The following is a 22,583-nucleotide window of genomic DNA, read 5'->3' as shown; positions in this document are numbered from 1 at the left end:
TTCGTGTAATACTCCTTTATATTGGCAAGTCAGATTTCTTAGACTTGTAGCTGTGAATTAAGATTCTTTACTAATTAAAAGTATGCCTAATGTAGAAATCATGATATTAATTTTACTTTATCTTATTAAAGAAACTCTTATTATGTTAATGTGTTAGAACAAATAATAAGTATAACAAACAAGAGTTTGAAGTATTTAATAGTGCATATCAGTCATTAATGAATGTTTATTTTATGTTTTTAGAATTTATACATTTTTTTCTTTTTTAAGAAGAACTTGCTGAAAAGTTGCTTCTTGTAAACATTTTTTTTTCTTCTCAAAAGGTGGCTATCAATGTTAATGTTAAGAGTCAGTTGGTTATATCAAACCTTACACTTTGTTCAAAAAGATAAAGGGAAGTCACCTGCCTTGACGTGTAAAGCTTTGTCATGCTTTATAGGCATTGCCGAAGAAGTCTCACACATTAAATGCTAACTCAAAAACTTTTAATGCGTCTTGAAGCTTTAAAACACGCTTATGAAGAAGCACTAGTAAAAGAAGACCCTCACAACAGTCACAAAGGACGTGCAATGACTATTTTCTTCCCAATACTGTATATAAAATATCTCTTTGAAGAAGGAAGAAGGAAGAAGGAAGAAAGTCTTCCAACAGGAACAAACACAAAATCATCTTGAGTTAACTTTAGCATTTATAGTTGTGAGGAAGAACATTGTTCATGTTTAAGAGCAAGCTAAAAGAGTGAACCTATCATGTATTTGTCGTAAGACATAACATCTATTTTATTGAGCAATCTAGAGATTTTTATATCACTTCCTTTGTAAACCTTGACCTTTTTAGTTGGGAGTGACGGTTGTCCAAAAAATACTCAGTAAGAATCAATTGTATTTCAAAGAATATTTAGTCTTAGTCAATAATGATTGTGTTTCAAAAACAACTCAATTTAAACTATTAGTGGTTGTGTTTCAAATAATACTCAACAAATTAAGTAGGAGAGACTAAAATTCGAATTATACGTGGAATATTTAGTCTGAAATAGTTTAAGTTTCAAATAATATAAGAGTTTTTAGTTAGGAGGCTTTGGTGGTTGCATTTGGATTTACAATCACATCATAATTATATATACTTTTTAATCTCAAAACATTAAGAAAAAAATAAAATATAGTAATATTTTTAAACTAAAAATAACATATTTTGATTTATAATTTAATTAAAAAATATTTACTTAATTTTAATTGTAGTTTTAGAGAAAATTGAATGTCGAAATCTTGTTAAATAATACTCCACGTATTTTTAGCAAGTGAAGTTTTTTTTTTTTTTAAAGTAACATATTTAATAAAATTTAAATAATTGTTTTAAAATATATTGAATTGATATAATTATTATATATTGATATATTAGTAATATAAAAAATTACATTATTATATTATTTTATTTCAAATCAAGTGTTTTGTAATCTTTAATTATTTAATGGTTTTAAGTTGTTTATTCTCTAAAAAAAATATCTAATTTAAAAATTTCACACATTTCATAAATTTTCTCTAAGTCATGAAATCTGACCATATTATATAACATTTTTATTCTACTTTATTATTTGTTTGGTGTTATTTTCTTTGAACAATATTTCTTACTTTATTGTTAATACATAAATTATATTTGTGACAAAGGGGTTATTATCATGCTGACATTCAATGAAAGTGACTTAAATATTATCAATGACTGTGATTTAATTTTTTGTAACCATGTTATTGTATTTTGTGATGTACATAGATGCTTTATAGTTTGAAATATTTTTTAATAATGTAAGTTTATATTTTTATTTATGAATGTGTATCTCATTTCATTGAAAGTTAGTTTCAATATTTCTATCTCATCAAGATAAAACCATGTTTTAAAACTTATTAATAGATCATATAACAGTTAAAAATGCTTTTATAAAAGTTTTAGGATTTAAGGTTTAGAAAATAAGTTAAATAGGTCACTTCTTTAATATAGTTCATAATTTGAATAATTTATATATTTTTAAATTAGGTAATGATATTTTTAATAAATATATTGTAAAAACACTATTTCGTCTTATATTTCATGAAATGAAAACTATATTAAAAAGCTTATATATATAGAGAGAGAGAGGAATTTGAAGAGTTAACTTTTTTATGAACATCATTACAACAAGTATTTATTTCTGTTACATAAATTTTAGTGTCCTTGTAGAATAAATATTTAATACTTTATTGTATTTAATGAGTTTAATTCAGATAGATTATCTTAATTATTGTATTGGAAGGGAGAATAACTAATTTGAATAATTGGTTAAAATCCATTAAGGAAGATAATTGGTTATGACTGTTCTTTATTCACATTAATTATCTTAATTTAAGAAACTAATTAAAGTTATTGACAACTTTGTTTCGTTCTAAAAAAGCGAAGAGAAATTAAAATATTATTTATTTTCGTGATTTAGATTATAAATTTTAATGTTTAATGGTATGAATTTAAAAGATTTTAAACTGTTAGCTAAATTAGGTTTAAAAATGTTTAGATAAATATATAAAGCAATTTTAATAATAGTTTCTAAATATTATACTCTTATAAAACTATAAAATATTATTGAAAGTCATTTAAGTTACAATTGAGATTAATTGAAGGTGGAATATTTGGGGTTTTCGATTTAATTACACACAGTGACATATTAATAATAATTTTTATACTAGCTAGTAAATAGGATATTTGTTGCTGCATCCCAGGATTTGTTATTGCATCCTCTTTAATTTTAAAATTACAACTTTATGTTTTGTATTTTGTAACAATTATGATTTTTTAAGATGTAAAATTTGAAATAAAAAATTAATTTCATAGTAGTTATGAATTTTGCAAGTACTATTATTAAGTTTTAAGAGTTAAAATTTTGATTGCATAATGGAAAATTTACTAATTGTAAAATCTGTAACATAATCTAAATCCACAACATAATTTTGAAAATATATACGTTCTGAATAAATTGCTCGAAAAATGTATTTTTCACCATCTAAAAATTCAGCAATATTAAAGTAAATAAGTGTGGATTGTGCATTCTAAAAGAGAACATCCAAACTTTTTAAATCGAATATTTGCACTGGAATGAAATTGTTTGATTTAATTACTAACTTTCTTTTTTTCCTTTTGATTTTGTTGAAACTTAGATAGATATATTCCTTATGTTATAATTTTTCATATTCAATTTTTTTTATGTGAAATAACAAAAATCTCTTAAATAAAAGGAATGTGGTAAAAATACACTGTGGAATTTCTTTTCTTAAATATTTTTTTTTATTTGGATTTCAGGAACACTTTTTACAATTCTAAACTCTCTTTTACAATGTGTTTTCGCCGGTTGACTCGCTGGCCGTTGACTTAAACTCCTTCTGTTGAAAAATCTCTCACCTGCAAAGACAAAGGTGTCTTAACGGCTGTTTGCACTCCGACGCTCAAGTCAGTATTAGGACAAAGAAACACCAAGTATATAAAGTAATTTCAGTCTTAGAAACTGTGTACCTTGTTAGGGCTCTTAGCACCCTTTATATAGGTCGAAACTAGAGTTTACCTTTGTGTTGTTACCCATGTCTAGGGTTCCTTGGGGAATGTCCTTGCGCCGCCATTACATAATCTTAGCATAATCTGACACATAGAACTTCCCTTAACTGGAGTGCAACGACTAACAGAGTGCCCGCCTGGGTACCAACTTGTGCACCTAATCTCTGCCGCCATCTGTTCTGAGGGTGCCCTAAGTATTCACGTGCCATGCATGCAACTTCCCTTGGAATCCCTAACCCTAATGGGCCTTAGTGCCTCTAAGGATTACTCACTCGTGTCGTGCCTGAATGCGCTATGCACACCACCTGCATGGATCCCTCGTGACTTAGGTTTTCCTCATATCTGATGTTTTAACTGATAACTTAGTATAATAGGCCCACCTTACGTGGTCCAATATAACTGTTCAGACCGTCGACGTCCGATCTCTCCCTCTTCTGGCGGAGTCTGATGTCGATCTCCAACGTCGATATCTATGGTATCGATATCCGAAGATCGACCAACATCCTGATATGTGTATCTGAAATCCACCTTACGTGACCCATCTTTACTTTCAGGCACTGGTGTGCTATCTGAGATCAGTCAATGAAGTCGATAACCGATGACTGGTCGGTACATTATGTTTTTAAATTTTGTTTTCATTAACGTATTTTTCTGCATTTCAAAATTACACTTTAGAAACACAATAATTCATTCAAAATCTGCTTTACAATAATGTATTTTTTTAATTATGGATTTTTATTTCCATAACTAGGGGTATTTTTGAAAATTCAAAAATTCATTGGATTGGATGCATGTTTCAAAAAGTTGGTGTAAGAAAAATTGGTATGAATTTCATTGTTTCAATTTTATAAATTTAATATTACTAATTTGTATACGTATGTGGTTTAAATAATTTTCCCTTATGTTTAATTAAACATATATATATATATATATATATATATTGATTATTACTATCATGCCATTAGTGACACACATATCAATTTAATAACTTTAGTCTATACTATTAAACTCATTAAGAATCCATTAAGTAATTCTTAATATTATTCAAGGACAATGAAATTTGAACACAGGCTTTAAAATTATACAATCTTCTTCCATGATAGATGATAACAGATTTTATTCATAATCCGTTCTTAAGAAAACAGTAAATTGATAGAATAAATAAAAATTAAGATTTTATAAAAAAAAGAAAAACAGGTTTAAAAAAATGTTTAATTAAATAAAAAATGAGTATAAGTTAGATTAGAGTAATTTGATTCCGTTGGACAGTTACAGAATGATCTGAAGTATGGTTTTTCATTGGGGAATGTGAATGGGTATCCAATTTTGTTGGGTAATAGAAAAATAGAAGATTGAGAGAGTGATAACACAACATAACAGTGAAAGAGGCTAAACCTAAAACCCTTCCCGCTCTAACAACTATGAGGAAAACACAGCTTCACTGAAATGCAGAAACTGCTTAACCCTTCTGCTTCTTCTTCTTCTTCTTCTTCATCTTCTCTCCCCTTCTTCTCCATTTCTGTTCTCTCCTTTCCCAAAGTTTCTAACTTTCTACCAATGTCGGCACCGCCGCACCCTCCTCCTGCTGTTTCTTCCCTCTCCGACAAGAAGAAGCCTTTCGCAGCCCTTATGCCCCATCTCTCTTCTCGCTATCTCTCCTTTTCTTCCAATACTTGTTGTGGCTGTAGGCTAAGTCTAAACCCCACCCCCACCAGGACTAACACCCTTCTTCTCCTTAACCACTCCCCCAACCGCTCCCTCTTTTCGGCTTCTCACGGCTCCTTTATCTCCCACTCTCTTCACGGTGTTTCTGTGGAGAGCGACCACGCAAAGGAGAAGAGACCCTTTAGCCTCAGGCTAAATAGGAGGCAAAAGGGTCCTACCCCCTCTTCCTCTCCCGCTCCGTCAAATCCTGATTTGTTGGCCATCCCCGGTGTGGGTCCCAGAAATCTCAGAAAGCTCGTTCAGAAAGGTATCGCTGGTGTTGCCCAACTCAAGCAACTCTACAAGGATAAGGTCTCCCCCTCTCTCTTAAAACGTCTTTCTTCGTTACACATGCTGTTTTAGTGTATCCTGTTCTGGTTGTTTAATGTACAAAATCTTCCCAGGAAATCACTTTTGGAACACCACATTTCTTGGAACACGTTTAAAATATATATATTCCTAGGAACTTGGATAAATTTGTTTTTTCTAAAGTGATTATAGGAATGTTAAGAGTTATCGGAATTATTTTTAAAATTGTCATGCTAATGATAGGAATCTAACGTTCCTAACATTAGATTCATAGGAAAGGTAAAATAAATCTCCTACCAAACGACCCTTTTGTGTTTTTTTTCTCCTTCTGAATTTGGCTATGCTGAGTGTCTTCCAACTCAATTTATAGGAATGGTATTAATAATAAATGCCTCTGCTTGTAGTTATTTGTCCACTCTTGTTCTGTTAAGAGATTAAATAACTACCCCAAGTTCTTATAATCTTATTTTTTAGCTATGAAAGAAGGATAAAGAAATGTTATTTGGATTGTACTGACTATTTCGCAATATTGGTTGTTGTTTGTTTGGGTCATCTGCTGCAGTTCTTTGGCAAATCCAGTGATAAGATGGTTGAGTATCTGCAGAGTTCTATCGGGATAATCCACAAGAACCATGCTGAAAGTATAACTACTTTTATTAAAAAGAGTGTTGATGAGGAGTTGGAAGACAATTCCTCTGCGCAGCATCAGCAGAAGAAGCGCTTAACATTCTGTGTTGAGGGTAATATCAGCGTTGGCAAGACTACCTTCCTTCAGAGAATAGCGAATGAAACTATTGAATTGCGTGACCTTGTTGAGGTTGTTCCTGAACCCATTAACAAGTGGCAGGATGTTGGACCTGACCACTTTAATATTTTGGATGCTTTTTACGCGGAGCCACAAAGGTATGCCTACACCTTTCAGAACTATGTATTTGTTACAAGGGTGATGCAGGAAAGAGAGTCATCTGGTGGAATCAAGCCTCTTCGTCTGATGGAGAGGAGTGTTTTCAGTGACAGAATGGTGAGTGTTTGCCTCTTTGGTATTCTTGATCCCCTCTTTAAATCCTACCTGGCTGTTGATTGTCTATTGGTCTTGTTCCTTTCCTTTGGTTTGGAGTGAGTGTGCTAGTTTACCTTTTTCCTCATTCACCGATGATGCAACTTCTTCTGGATGTCATTTACAAAATAATAGCAACTATTGGATTTGAAGCCACATTTTCTTGCTTTTCTGTTTGATTTTATTAGGAAAGAAACCTGTGCGGTAAAATCTTGATTTTTTTTATCTCACTAGTCACTATTCAATTAAGGTTTTTGTGCGGGCTGTTCATGAAGCCAATTGGATGAATGAGATGGAGATCAGTATTTATGACTCGTGGTTTGATCCTGTCGTGTCTTCTTTGCCTGGACTTATTCCTGATGGTTTTATCTATCTTAGGGCAAGTCCTGATACTTGCCATAAGAGAATGATGTTACGGAAGAGAGAAGAAGAAGGTGGAGTTTCCCTGGACTATCTCCGTGACCTCCATGAAAAGCATGAAAGCTGGTTATTTCCCTTTCAAAGTGGTAATCATGGAGTTTTATCAGTCAATAAGCTACCCCATCACATTGACAACTCTTTACACCCTGATATAAGAGACCGTGTTTTTTATCTGGAAGGTGGTCACATGCATTCAAGCATTCAGAAGGTATAATATTTGGAAATCACGTGTCTGAATTTCTTATTTGCTGGAGTAGATTGGCTTAACCGTTTTAACTACACACAGGTTCCTGCACTGGTTCTGGACTGTGAACCCAATATTGATTTCAGCAAAGATATTGAGGCAAAGAGGCAGTAAGATAAACTATCTCTTACTCATTATTTCATTTTCCTTATCATGCATTATGGATTATGCTTTTCTTCCCTCAGACTTCTTTGCGTATGTTAGAATATTATGACTCTTATCGTCCCAAGGAGTCTTATTATTATGTTTGGATTGTTTTTTAGCTGAGCTCGTACTAGCTGTATGCTATGTCCTAAAGGTTAATGTGTTATTTTACATGCTTCTAAACTTTTAAATATTAAACATACTGGTAGTTTTGTTGGTTCTTTGGCAAACTTTGTAAATGCGTTTAATGTTCAGAAACCTGTACATACACAATTAAAATTAATATATGTTGAACAATTTTTGTGCTACATTGGTACACTACTTTTCTGGTGGATGTGAGCATGAATTTTATGCAGTAGTCATGATGTAACTGGCCAATAAAGCATCTGGAAAAAATAACTACTTTCTCTGAATCTATAAACCTAAGGTAAATGGTTCAATTCAAACTTATTTATTCACTTCTCTAGACACTAAACGGGTTTTATTCACTTGCCTTGTATTGTGTGTATCGTTCGATTGTTTCATCCCTAGAATATACGGGAGGGGTATATCAATATGTAATATACGTGTCCTGTAACTTACAACTAGGATTAGTGTTTTATAAATGGTTGTTTTGCATCTTGCTAATAAGATAATTTTGTTTAGCCAATAATGGATCTGCAGGACTATTTGGTAATCAACAACTGGGTCTGTGCTTACTTTCTTTGTCCTTCTGCTATTAGGCATAATTCCCAAACCTTTACCACTGTCAATTAATTAATTATTTGCTTTCCACGCAAATTTTGCACTTCTTTATGTTAATGTCACTCTTCACTAGCAAATCTTTAACTTGTCACTGCTTCTTTATAATAATGGTTGTGGTGAGTGAAACGTTACATTTTCTGTAATTGATATATCTGGAAGTAAAGGTAAGGTCTCCTTTAACAAGTAAATTCTTGTGATTTTACAATACTAGTTTTTAGAATTCCAATGGCGAGAGATTTATGCATGAAAATGCATTGAATTAGAACTATTTATCTATTGATTCTTAATGCATTGCAATTTTTTGTTTTGCCTGTGGTGCAGATATGCACGCCAAGTTGCAGAGTTTTTTGAATTTGTGAAGAAAAAGCAAGAGGTTCCATCCAAGGAAGGTGTTGAAGATGCGAGAAATAGCCAAGCCCAACGAAAGTTGATGCTACCTCATGAGGGTGGACTGTGGCTACCAGATGGAAAGCCTTTTCCCCAGGAAGCCCTCAGACCTTTGGACTTCAGACGAGCAATGTCATTCATGTCTGGCTAGTGGCTGCTAAACCTTGTGATTCTGGCCAAAGATATACTAATGCCCCCTTGTTGACATGTTCAGCTTTTTCTTGCATGTAAAAATGGTTTAACTCTGGACCTTGACTGATGTAAAATAGTGGTGGTATTTATGGTTGCCTAACGTTTTCCTGACACACTAGTCTTGTTTCTGTGATTAGCAAAGTGGTCTTTAGAATGTATTATTCTCTTGAGCATATAATTTTCTCCCCTTTGTGTTTATATCGCCATATGTTCTACGCGTCCCAATTAAAGAACGAAGTTGGTGTGTTTCAAAGAAAGTATACGAATGTCAGATTTGTCGGAAGGAATAATGCATTGTGAGAGATTGGGTTAGATGTCTCGTTAATTGTCATCAAGTGTAAGTTATAACTTTTTCAGACGATTTAGTATAGTACAATGAACAATGAGCACGAAATAGGGTTAGGTATGTGTCACTATAAATAATACCCACCAAGACTTTTCAGTGGCCCATATTATACTGCTCATTGATTCATTATTTCCCTTATTACATGGTTGAGCGTAACAAATTGGTTGCAATTGATAAGAATGGTCTCAAGGAATTGGATACATAATTGGCCATCGTTGATATTATTTATGACTTGCGACATGAAGCAGCTTGGCTCAGTGAATTAAATTGCAACAGCTCAAGATAATGACGTGCAATTTCTATCTGAGTTTACAATGAATCTCATGTACAATGAATCCCGTGTACATATACAATAATTACGATTATGATTTCACAGCTAATATTTGAACTAGAAAATAAAAAAGGTAATGGTACAAAATAAATTACAAGCATTGAACAGTTTGATCTCCTAAAGACAATTCCTCTACACTTCTAGCTTCATATATTACGTCGTGTTAGCGTTTTCCCTTTTTAGTTCTGCCTGTTTACACATGCAATCTGGCATGGGAAAAGTATATACAGATCCACCAACCTTTTTCAACTCGGTTCCCTTTTGATCACTATGACGAAGCATGTCTTTCATTTGCTGCTTGAATTCTTCCCATCTGCCAAATCAGTAAAAAATTCTAGTGACTTTATAACGAGTACAGAAACTATCCAGGTATCAAAATATAGGGTAAGAATCAGATGGGTAACATCGACATTTCAGACGAGAAAATAAATGATAAACATTTACATCTATTTGAAAACTGATATTAATTAATAGTCAGAAAGCAGACAAATCTAAAAGGTGAAACTCCTGTTCGTCCTACTAACGAAAATTATTGAGCTCATCTTTCATCGTTGTTTGCTGAACTTCGTGTCCCATGGAGCGCTTTATTCCCTTATTAGATTTAGTTCAATGTTTTTTAGAAAAATAATTATTGATATAGGTCTGTATAATGTAAATACATTCTGTAGTTATTATAAGAAAGACTATTCAGTATTTCCTCTTTCATGTATACATTATATTAGGATTATCAAATATAGAGGTAATTTTTCTCTTATTAGGGTAACCATATTCTAGAAAAATAAACTTCATCTCCTAATTAAATATTTTACTGTTTGAATAAAAAGGCAATTGCAAAAGCAAATATAAACCAGGAAATGGTCAAAGTTGTACCTTATATTAGGATTGTCGAACAATAGAGCCAATTTTCTCTTGTCAGGTTTTATTGTCTTTGCATGCCCACCATACATATAGCGCCTGTGACCCATCAAGAAGTGGGGAAAATTCCCACCCTGTGTTGTAACAAATACTTCACTGTGAAGGCAAACAGTATAATCAAGAGCGGCCAACCTAGTCGAATGCCCCTACATCATAAACATATGCATTACAGAAATAGTTTTTTTTTCCCCCTTGAATCACCTTTCATTGCCATAAAGTATAAAATGATTTTTTGTTAACAAGCATAGACCACTTCAATACCATAAATTGAGCAAGCTCTTCTGGTGTTGCCAGTGTATTCTTGGTTTGTAATCGTGGAAACATCTGTTTAAGAGGTGCCATGTACTTTTGTTCTTTATAAATTTTTCCTGCTGCAACATATACTGAGGTTGTGTTATCAAAACCCATGCCTCTAAGCATCAATCCCACCTACAGCATCAAACAAAATGAGGCATGAAAACTATAAGATAAGACCCACTTTTCATTTCATATGGTATCGCTTGTAGATGCCGCAACTCTTTTTTTTCCATTTCATCCTTAATATCTTTGATAGTTAATACTTTTATTTGGTTTATTTCCTTTCAATGATTTGCTGGTGTGGTAATGCACAATCATTGAAATAGGGTGGTAGAGAGGTTGGTAACAGTTTTTTTCTTGCAGCTGTGCGATTTGTAACTGCCCAATGCATCCTGTGCTGGTTGCGTTTTGGAAGGGAGAGATTACCACCAAAATATTGTTCTCACAATCCCATTTCTAAACTCTTATCCTTGAACACCCGAATCATTCCAACCTTTTAATTCCCTTGCCCATTGGATATCCATCTTTTCTATCAATGAAAAAAAGCACAACTGTACAGCCAAAGCACAAGCAACATATAATTTTGAAAACTGGTATTGTCCTTTTATTTTCCCAAAGGATATTAAACAGCACAATTATGGGGAAAAGAAATGGAAACGATGAAGAACCCCAACAAAGGACAAGAATCTGTAACTGCATACCTCTAATGGAGTCAATGGGCATCTTCCATCCACACGATTAACACCAGGCTTTATTATCCTATGCTTTCTTTTGAATTTACCTCGCCAACTCCTTTCACGAGCAATATCCATTTCATGTTTCTCCTCCTCCCCTCCATCATACTCACAGCATGAAAATGCAACCATATCCTTTATACAGAGAAAAAACAATTATAATAAATAATATACAATTACTGCAAAACTAAATAGCCAAAACACATAACACACATAAAATTGACAATATAGCCTATTTATAAATAATTTGTAAAACATAGCAGCAAAAGGTAACTGATGGATATGAAATCATGCAGTAATACATATAGTCAATTCCAATCAGTGAACGAATACTAAATGCTAAAATGAATTACTATATCTAGATATAAGGGAAAATCATATAAATATCCTAAATTATCCCAAACTTTATTTATTCCACATCATTATCCTCCTGTGCTAGAACTCTATTCTGCAGAGGTAAACATCTTTTAGCATTTCAAGAGGCTCAGCAAGAAAAATACTACATCCCCTTATCTGCAATTTAGGAGAGCAATAGAGAAGTCTCATGCAGGCTTATTCATTGCTCAGAACAGCGTATCCACAAGAGAGTGATGCAGGCAACTCCTCTGGTATTTGATGGTGTGCAGAGACCATTACATGCCTCCTGGATTTGATTTTGTATAATTCACTGAACACCCCCCAGAGGGATTTCAGAGAAGATACAGAAATTTAAGACTCTAAATGAGCTCATTTCAGCAGTTTTCTATAACAGAAGAAGACATTGGCACAGTTTTCCCTGTTCTTGGTTTGTGCTTAGCATTCAGTGAATGGAAAAAAGAATATTCCAGGCACACATAAGTGCTTGACCAATTTATAGAAAATTGCCAGGCAAAAGGCTTCTGGTGCAACATATAGTTTGAACATGCAGGACAAGGCTCTGAATATCAATTGATGTAGAACCAAGGGGGTGAAACATGGGAAATTAAAGGTTCAAAATAGCTTGTTTATCAATAATTTGCAAAAGAGACCGACATCAAGTGATCAATATTGTGTTTATAAGTCACAATTGGAAAGTAGGCATATAGTCAACCTTGCTTCAAATATCAAAGCTAAAATATAATGATATATCTATGGGTGTGGTAAAATCCTTAAACTATCAAAAGTGCAATACTGAATCTAGTAAATCCAAAAACATAAGTACAGAGACCACTAGAAAAACACCTCCTCAAAACGAAGATGCACTGAAACATACTTTCCTCCACTTTGGGAGCTATGTTTAATCATCCGATCAACCATGCTTTCCGCAAGTGCTTGTATAGGTTCGGAAAATCTAAGAGCTCCAAAGTTGGCAAAGCACCTAAGTCTTTGGATTTTTGAGGGTACTGCTTGAGCTAATCTGTTGGAGAAAGGTGCAATGCGAACAGCCCTGTGACAAGCACGAGCAAAGTCCTCTTAGGAGCCATGCACAATATATGGCAAACTGGCTGTATGGAAATGAAGAACAGTGATCATAATAATAATAATAAGAGATCAGAACAAATTCAACAAGACCAGCCTTGCATTTGTTCCAGACAGAAGGCGAGCCACAAAACCTACGACTTTTTAAGCAAGTAGATTTTAAATTCAACTACTCAAACTTTCATACAATGTTATCAATACTGCATATCTACTTTTATGTTGTAAATGTGTGTTTGCATAAGCCTAAGTGATTCCAGATTTCGGAAGAGATTATCACCATGTAATCAGAAAATTGTATGACAGCAAATTATTTATCAAACCAGAGTGAGACTAAGATGACAAGGAACCGAATTATAGCACAATTCAGGCACATCTATCAAAAGAATCAACATTAGAGCATAGGAGAAAACTTTGTTGTTGGAATACCTAAGTGAATGATCCCTAACGTCTCTTTTTTATATATACTGTCAGAATGGGGGGTCATGTACAGCATGCTAATAAAAAATGCAGCAAAAGTCAGTGAAGTAGTATTACTATATATGGCTACCAGGTCAACAGGGACACTGTACAGTAATGAGCTGTTACTTGTTAGGGACCAAAAATCAGGTCTTTATTTTTATTGTTTGGGATTTTATTTACATTAATGAATTTGAAGAGTTCCCATTCTTCCTGTGATGACATGCCAATTTAAGAAGTCAATGATTCAGTAATCAAAGTATCGGTGAATAAAGAGATTTGATTTGATCTATGGAAACTCAAGCAGCCAAATGCGATGAAATTATTTTTCAGTTGTGAATAATACATATGTTTCTATCTTATTTGGCTTCCATTTTACATCTTTATCATATGAAAATATATGTTAATTACTATTGAGAATAACTAAACTTAATGGAAAAAAAGACAATAAAAATTAAAAAACAGCATTAGAACTGGAAGCCAACCAATGGTGAGAAAAAAAGATAGAGAGGCACACACCCCATTTCCAAAAGCCGAGGAAGGACCTTCTGAAGATAGTGAGCTGAACTGGACCAACCTTTTACTCTAAGATTGACAATATTACTTATGTTATTGTCAAATCGTTCGAGTACATCAACAGGGAGTTCTTTCACCACATGTACATGATTTCCAAGTGATTGTATGAAGAAATTTTCATCAAAAATGTCACCAAAATAGCTGCCAGATATCAAGATGAAGCATAAGATTATAATACATGAATAGCATCCCTAAGTAGTAGAACTCTAAGAAATAAATTGAGATAAAATATGAGAACTTTTGTATGTATCTCATATTCTGATCTCATAAACTATGCAAGCAGTGCATATATACAGAGAAGCTCTAACAGACTTTGATGAGCTGGCAACAATTAACGTCATTTTAACTAACTTTGGTGAGCTGGTAATAACTAACAACAGCTTTAATAAACAAACTATGCTGAATTGGTCGAGAGCCAGTCAGCTTACTACATAAAGAAGAATAACTCTGTTACTCTAATTGCATGGGTTATAAAATTACCTTTCCATTAACTTTGATTGCACAAGATATATGTACATATTACTATTATTAGTCAATTTTAATGTACAGTAATTATGTCACCAATTTTAAAATTAAGCATAACAAAAGCAAATTACCTTGAGTCTCGCCATACACTATTTAAATGAAATATAGGAATAAGAAGAGTTGCATTTAGTAGTCCGGCCACAGCAACAGCATCACATATCTGCATAAAGATTAGTAATAGTAAGTATCAAAACAATAAGGGCATATGATGCAAAGTAGATAGCAATTTGCAGTATCAATGTCCTTCATCTAAATTCATTAACTGTGTTAGCCTGACAGTATATCACCATACTTCCATTCAGAGAAAAATGACACTAGGACAAACATTAGGAGAAAAATATACACCAACCTCATAAAGCCCTCTAGATATAACTCATTAGGTACCTATTTACAAAACAAATTACTGTTGAAGAAAATAACCATTAACAGCATTCCAATCCCTTCTGCGACCTACATGATTCAAATTCCCTTGCACCCATTCACAAGGGACTTATTGCATGTTTAATATACAGAATGGTGATTCCATGAGATGAAAATGGAATGACATGCAAGCAAACTATGGTGATTCCATTACAGTTTGCTACATGCAAGCAAAAACATAAACAAGGAACATTCAGGTTTATTTATTTATTATTTATTTACAAGCAAACTATTGTGCAAAAAAGAAGAGCAATATTATTACTTGCGAGGATGTGCGTTTATAACTCATTTGCACTAAATAATTCTCTAGTATTAACTATAATTGAATAACTTGAGTTTCCTGTAACTGCCTTAATTTGACAGTTATAAATAACTTCTCTTGAGTCTGTGCTGTAATATAAATACTTGTGTAAACATAGAGAGTTGTTACAAAAAAGACTCAGAGTTAGTAGTAAACGTCTAACCAAGGCAGTTACAATAGACTCAAGGTATTCTACTGCAGTTAAGACTGGGGAATTATTTAGTACCAGAAGTGACTTTTTTTCCTCATATAGCACTATTTCCCCATTTGTTATTAATAAACAACTTCAATTTCTATATAATCTGTGTGTCCATTACCAATTAATACTAATTGACTTTGTTTTTTTTTAAATTATGCTTTGTATTTTTTACTTGAAATTAACATGATTACATCATCAATAATAATAAAAATAAATACTAATTTATGTTTATAAATTCAACTTTTATGTTGTTGCAGGGTTTAATTTTTTATTTTCTTCATTCTTACAAAAAAAACTAAATTTTAAACTAAATATTTTTAATTTATTACATTTTATTTTTATTTTGTAAAAGCTCATTTCTTTCTTCAATAATTATATTTCTAACTATTTTAAACATTAAAAATATTTATTTATTTTTACAACCAATACATTTATTTTTTAATGCATCCAAAATTAAAATTATTAATTCTTTTTAATTTTTTAATTCCTTTTTACTTTTTATTTTATTTTATTTTATTGGTTCCTAAGTTTATTTTTATTCTATTTTATATTTATTTTTTCTTTTCGTTCACTCTAGACAAAAAAAAATAAAAAATTCTAAAAACACCATCTCCAGAAACCAAATTCTAAGAGTTTTTTTTTTCCAAAATACAAAAATGAAACCATGGGAAGAAAGGGCAAACAAAATGATGCTAGTGAAATAAAAACAAAAGAGTGCTGGATGAGGAAATAAAAGTGGAAACTATCTGATAAAAAAAAGTCACAAGAAGTAAAGGAAAGAAAAAGTTATTCAAAGTCATTTTATAAAATAGAACGATTTTTCTCAGTTCATAGAGCAATGAATCTCAATCCTATCTCTCAATGAGGAAATGGTATTCTATGCTTCATTCATGGTTCTATATAATGAGACCTAGAATTGAATTAACCTTCTATGATCATTATTTTCCGCATAGAAAAAGGGAATCCCTCATTACATGGAATGGAATCACCATTCCTATGTACCGAACATGATATAAGAATTCCAGATAAATAAACCAGTAAAATATAAAATCTTTGGTTTCATCAATAGGCATACCGACAAGCGTTGCTGATTCAATCCACCATTTGCTTCAATTATAAGGAACCCATTTGACTTTGGCAATTCTAAGTCGAAAAAACAACATGAGAAAAGATGGCAAGAAAAGGGTAAGCAAATTCCTTCAACAAAGAGAACAAGGACACATAATAAAATAAATAATCAAGATTCCATAAGTAAATGTGAAGTTGAAAATAAATTGAATGAGTGAGAGATGAACACCAAAGAAACAAAACAGACTAAAAGAGATAATACAAAATATGCAACAACCAACTAAAACAAATTTTGAAGATTGTACAATTAGTCATCCAGAGAAGAAACCACCTGCTTCGGGAACGCTTCTGTTAGCACAAGGCCTCCACTCTCTAAGCTCTATACTACTCCATGCTTTCATCAACTGCATGATTTCCATCCCAGATTCTCAGTCAATTAGTTCCAGTTGCAAAAACAGAACAACATATTGATCACCAATATAAACAAAAACAGTACAGCAGAGCTCAATCTCTTTTACAGCAATGGTAAGAATCATGGGAATCAGTTGTTTTCAATTTCAAATGTGGAATGAAGTAACACAAGACAGTACTACAGGAAGCTGAAAAAGGAAAAAAAAAAAAAGATCAAGTACCACATTGCATGTTCCATTATTAGCATTGCCAGCCTCAGCCTCCATGAAAGGCCATAGCTTTTCGAAGACCTGAGGACTTCTATAAACAGAACCAGGAGGAGCACGCTTGTGTACAAGAACGACACCATTCTTTATACTGACAACATCGAAGCTGAAGGAACCCATATACAGCAACATTCCGGAAATGTACAACAAAGGCGCAAACAGAAGCAAACCTCGCCTTCTGAAAACTGCCGACATAAGAATAAAGACCAATTTCTCCATGGAATTGCTCTCCGCAGACAAATCCCAGTTTCCGTTCTTGCTCCGGCCGTGGCGGAACCGCGGCGACGACGGCGGCGACCGCGCTGCTCCACCCAGGCGGCTGTAACCGTGCATTTGGATTTGAGAAATTGAGATCCGCCAAGGAGATCCCAGATTGAGCTTCAAAAGGTTGGATTGGAGAAAGACATTGGATGAATTTGAGTGCAGGAGAATGCAGAGCGCGTGCGTGTGGTAGAAAGGGGAAAGGAAAGGAATGGCGAAAATTGGGCCTTTTTTGTTTCCTTTGGAAAAAAAAAAAAGGAGAAAATAAAATTCCGAGAAAAGGGAAAGGGTGTTGTGTTTGTCGGTAAAGAATGAGCGAGAAAGAAGGTAGCGAGTGTGAGCGTGTGAGAAAGAAGAAAGAGTCTGGTTTTGGTCTTGTGTCTGAAGCAAAGAAGGAGCACTAAAGATGATCACGTGCAATCTGCGTGCTTGCTTCTCCAGGTACATTTACGTTTCCTATGAATATTAATTAATAATGATTTTCTTTTAGTATCTTTTAATATTAACTTGTACTTTAGCTTCACATATTTGGCAATTGTTTCTGCCACTATATAACTCCACCCAAAAAGGAAAAAACCAAATATACCCTTAAAAAGTACTATATAGCTTCACATATCCTCTTTTCTGGAATACAATAATTTCTTCCAGATAATTCTTTTCGAAATATATTATTTTCAGTTTTGGATATTTTTATCTGGAATGGGATTTTGATTTTTTTTCTGGATTTTTATATCAGAAACACAAAAATCTATTCTGGATTTATTTTTCCAGAATGCATTACTTTCAATTCTGGATTTTCATTTCCAGAATAAAGGATATTTTTGGAATTTTTAAAATTATGTTGAGTGCAAGTTCAAAAGTGTTAGGTGTAGGGAGCATTTGCCCACATATTTATACTCCTTCACTCCACTTCTAGGAGTATACCTCATATAGTATATTGTTTGGACTAAAAAAAGAAAAAAACACATAATAATCATATAAACAACAGTGCAATGTTCAAATTTTTAACATACAATTATTAAACAATATATAGTAATTAACAATGTAGCTAATAAATTTTTATGGCTATTAAAAAAAATTCCAATTATGAGAAAAGACAAATATATATTTTAATGAATCAAGAAACGTTAGATGAATGTTACAAATATTAAAAGAAAGTTAGATGAATGCTACAAATATTAAAAAAAAGTGCTGGACACCTAATAGTTCAGACAACAATGTTATCTGTAGACATAGTTTTATAATATACATTATTATAAATAGACAATTTATTTTGTATATATGAGATCTAAAATAAAAAAAAAAGAATAAAAATAGTTGATCAAAACACTCTTATATTTATATTTAAGAAGTAACACTCTTATATTTAAGAAGTGTGAGGATAATACAATTGTAAGATAAAGATGGAATGGTTCTTAACTTCAAATATATATGTATGTAGCATTACATGTTAAGAACCAAGATAAAAAAAATAAATTATATGAAGAGAACCATGTATTGAAGTGTTAAGCAGCAAACGACTCAAGTCGTATCAAATAGACACATGATGAAAGTGTTAAGTCCTAAACACATCATTGAGATCTTATATAATTTATTGTCTACAAGATCGAGACATAATATTATTCATTAGAAATCTTAATATGGTATTCTTAGTAATATAAAGATAAAGAGTGTGATCTAACTATCTCATTCTAATTTAAAGGATGTTAATAGAAAGTCATGAATATTTGCAAAGTTGAAAGCATGTAACCTAAAGCATGTAACCTACAATGATCCTTTCTATCTAAGAAAACACTTCCATGCAAAAAAGAAAAAAAAAGGCTCCAAGACATAATGAGTAATCTACATGTATGTGAAAAGTGTCAAAAGACATTTTATAATTATATAATTATAGTTCGCCTTCTAGACGATATAAAAATAGAGAGTGATCTCAACTGTTAACCCTTCACCATTTTGAAGTAATTTCTAGAGTAAAGAGTGTAATCAAACAATAAACCCATTGATGTATATCTTAGAGATTTTTTATGTACTTTGCTTGAAGAGATATTGTGTGCATGGGATTAAACTTATGGAGAGTTTAAGAGACTTGTGTACTTAGCTTAGAGATGCGTTGTGTACTCAGATTGCCAAAATTTCAAAAGACTTATTTAGGATTTGATTCATAGGATTTTTACCTAAAACATCTAGAATTTTTATTGTGTTTACTCATAGTAAGAAGTGTATTTTATAAGTCATAATTAATTGTTCTATTATCGAATTCAAGTAGTAATATTTGCCTAAGATTTTGGATAATTTATTGATTTTTTTTGTAATGATTAGTAGGTCCTATAACTAATTTTTAAATAAGTTATAATCCCTTTTAATAGGACATCATGCTAACTAACATTACATAGCCCCAGGCTCAAGCCTTTTAAGGTGATAGCCTTGGTTTCCACAAAATTTCTAAAGATTTCTGAAAATTTCTCCCAAAATATATTTTTTTTTTTGAAATTCCACGTAAGAATCTCCACTGAATTTGGGAGAAAACGCACAAAATTTCAGGTAAAACGGATGATTATTCACCCACGAAAAAAATCAAACAGTTTCGCACACAAACGAACCTTCCTTTCAGCCCTAGCAGTGATGAATAAAAAATTTATTGCCAATCTTGTGGGACGAATCTGGGACTCAAATCTCAGCCAAAACACAGCAGACACAGTGACGAACGTCTGGTAAAAATTACAGAACAAAATACACAAGGAGTAAGACGTAGTAAGTCCCAGACCGAGAGCGAACAAAACTGGTTTTCTGAAAACAAGACGTCCTGGCTTTTCTTCCTCATATCTTCTTTTTGTGATTTGTTTATGGACGTGCCTCCTTTTATGGGTGCAAACAGCGTATGAAAGTACTTGTGTGAATTTTTTCAGCGCAATACAGACCCAGAATGGAATTGCAGAAAGCAGGGCGAAATTTTACACGTTTTCGTAGAGGATAGCCTTGGTTTGCACAAAATTTCTGAAAAATTCTCCTGAAATAGATTCGTCCTAAAATTCCACGCAAGAATCTCCACTGAATTTGGGACAAAAAGCGACAAATTTCAGGTCAAACGGATGAGTATTCACACACGAAAAAAAAAGTTTCGCACACAAACGAATCTTCCTTTCAGCCCTGGCAGTGATGAATAAAAAATTTATTGCCAATCTTGTGGGATGAATCTAGGGCTCAAATCTTAGCCAAAACACAGCAGACACAATGACGAACATCTGGTAAAAATTTCAGACCAAAATACCCAAGGAGTAAGGCGTAGTAAGTCCCAGACCAAGAGCGAACAAAACTGGTTTTCCTAAAACAAGACGTCCTGGCTTTTCTTCTTCGTATCTTCTTTTTGTGATTTGTTTATGCACGTGCCTCCTTTTATGGGTGCAAACAGCGTATGAAAGTACTTGTGTGAATTTTTTCAGCGCAATACAGACCCAGAATGGAATTGCAGAAAGCAGGGCGAAATTTCACAAGTTTTCGTAGAGGATAGCCATGGTTTGCACAAAATTTATGAAAAATTATCCCGAAATAGTTTTTTCCTGAAATTCCACGCCAGAGTCTCCACTGAATTTGGGACAAAACGCGACAAATTTAAGGTCAAACGGATGATTATTCACCAACGAAAAAAATCAAACAGTTTCACACAGAAACGAACCTTCCTTTCACCCCTGGCAGTGATGAATAAAAAATTTATTGCCAATCTTGTGGGACGAATTTGGGGAACAAATCTCTGCCTAAGCACAGCAGACACAGTGACGAACGTCTGGTAAAAATCTTAGACCAAAATACCCAAGGAGTAAGGCGTAGTAAGTCCCAGACCGAGAGCGAACAAAACTGGTTTTCCGAAAACAAGACGTCCTGGCTTTGCTTCCCCGTACCTTCTTTTTGTGATTTGTTTATGGACGTGCCTCCTTACCTGGGTGCAAACAGCGTATGAAAGTACTTGTGTGAGTTTTTTCAGCGCAATACGGACCCAGAACGGAATTGCAGAAAGCAGGGCGAAATTTCACAAGTTTTCGTAGAGGATAGCCTTGGTTTGCACAAAATTTCTGAAAAATTCTCCCGAAATAGTTTTTTCCTGAAATTCCACGCAAGAATCTCCACTGAATTCGGGACAAAACGCGACAAATTTCAGGTCAAACAGATGAGTATTCACCCACGAAAAAAATCAAACAGTTTCGCACACAAACGAACATTCCTTTCAGCCCTGACAGTGATGAATAAAAAATTTATTGCCAATCTTGTGGGACGAATCTGGGGCTCAAATCTCAGCCAAAACACAGCAGACACAGTGACGAACGTCTGGTAAAAATTTCAGACCAAAATACCCAATTAGTAAGGCGTAGTAAGTCCCAGACCGGGAGCGAACAAAACTGGTTTTCCGAAAACAAGACGTCCTGGCTTTTCTTCCCCGTATCTTCTTTTTGTGATTTGTTTATGGACGTGCCTCCTTACCTGGGTGCAAACAGCGTATGAAAGTACTTATGTGAGTTTTTTCAGCGCAATACGGACCCGGAACGGAATTGCAGAAAGCAGGGCGAAATTTCACAAATTTTCGTAGAGGATAGCCTTTGTTTGCACAAAATTTCTGAAAAATTCTCCCGAAATAGTTTTTTCCTGAAATTCCAAGCAAGAATCTCCACTGAATTTGGGACAAAACGCGAAAAATTTCAGGTCAAACGGATGAGTATTCACCCACGAAAAAAATCAAACAGTTTCGCACACAAACGTACCTTCCTTTCAGCCTTGACAGTGATGAATAAAAAATTTATTGCCAATCTTGTGGGACGAATCTGGGGCTCAAACCTCAGCAAAAACACAGCAGACACAGTGACGAACGTCTGGTAAAAATTTCAGACCAAAATACCCAATTAGTAAGGCGTAGTAAGTCCTAGACCGGGAGCGAACAAAACTGGTTTTCCGAAAACAAGACGTCCTGGCTTTTCTTCTCCGTATCTTCTTTTTGTGATTTGTTTATGGACGTGCCTCCTTACCTGGGTGCAAACAGCGTATGAAAGTACTTATGTGCGTTTTTTCAGCGCAATACGGACCCGGAACGGAATTGCAGAAAGCAGGGCGAAATTTCACAAATTTTCGTAGAGGATAGCCTAGTTTGCACAAAATTTCTGAAAAATTCTCCCGAAATAGTTTTTTCCTGAAATTCCAAGCAAGAATCTCCACTGAATTTGGGACAAAACGCGAAAAATTTCAGGTCAAACAGATGAGTATTCACCCACGAAAAAAATCAAAC

The 22,583-nt window shown here is 33.5% G+C and overlaps 2 protein-coding genes across 2 annotated transcripts; one reads left to right on the top strand and one right to left on the bottom strand.

Annotated features, from left to right (window-relative positions):
* Nucleotides 1-4,830: 4,830 nt before the first annotated feature.
* LOC137834565 (uncharacterized) lies at nucleotides 4,831-8,949 on the top strand. The gene is made up of 5 exons (XM_068642587.1): nucleotides 4,831-5,586; nucleotides 6,146-6,604; nucleotides 6,891-7,268; nucleotides 7,347-7,414; nucleotides 8,514-8,949. The coding sequence occupies exons 1-5, from the start codon at nucleotides 5,017-5,019 to the stop codon at nucleotides 8,728-8,730; spliced, it is 1,692 nt and encodes a 563-aa protein (XP_068498688.1). The 5' UTR covers nucleotides 4,831-5,016; the 3' UTR covers nucleotides 8,731-8,949.
* Nucleotides 8,950-9,310: 361 nt separating this feature from the next.
* Nucleotides 9,311-17,840, bottom strand: LOC137834563 (O-fucosyltransferase 9). Its single transcript, XM_068642586.1, has 10 exons — nucleotides 17,009-17,840; nucleotides 16,708-16,780; nucleotides 16,384-16,451; nucleotides 14,460-14,548; nucleotides 13,807-14,004; nucleotides 12,595-12,799; nucleotides 11,362-11,529; nucleotides 10,625-10,792; nucleotides 10,319-10,509; nucleotides 9,311-9,761 (listed from the first exon to the last, which is right to left on the bottom strand). Exons 1-10 carry the CDS (start codon nucleotides 17,759-17,761, stop codon nucleotides 9,602-9,604), a joined length of 2,073 nt encoding a protein of 690 aa, XP_068498687.1. The 5' UTR covers nucleotides 17,762-17,840; the 3' UTR covers nucleotides 9,311-9,601.
* Between the last annotated feature and the right edge of the window lie 4,743 nt (nucleotides 17,841-22,583).

The sequence above is a fragment of the Phaseolus vulgaris genome, chromosome 5, assembly GCF_000499845.2.
Source record: "Phaseolus vulgaris cultivar G19833 chromosome 5, P. vulgaris v2.0, whole genome shotgun sequence".
Taxonomy (NCBI): Eukaryota; Viridiplantae; Streptophyta; class Magnoliopsida; order Fabales; family Fabaceae; genus Phaseolus; species Phaseolus vulgaris.
Note: the sequence above shows the minus strand (reverse complement) of the source record. Positions and strands in the feature narration are given on the sequence as shown.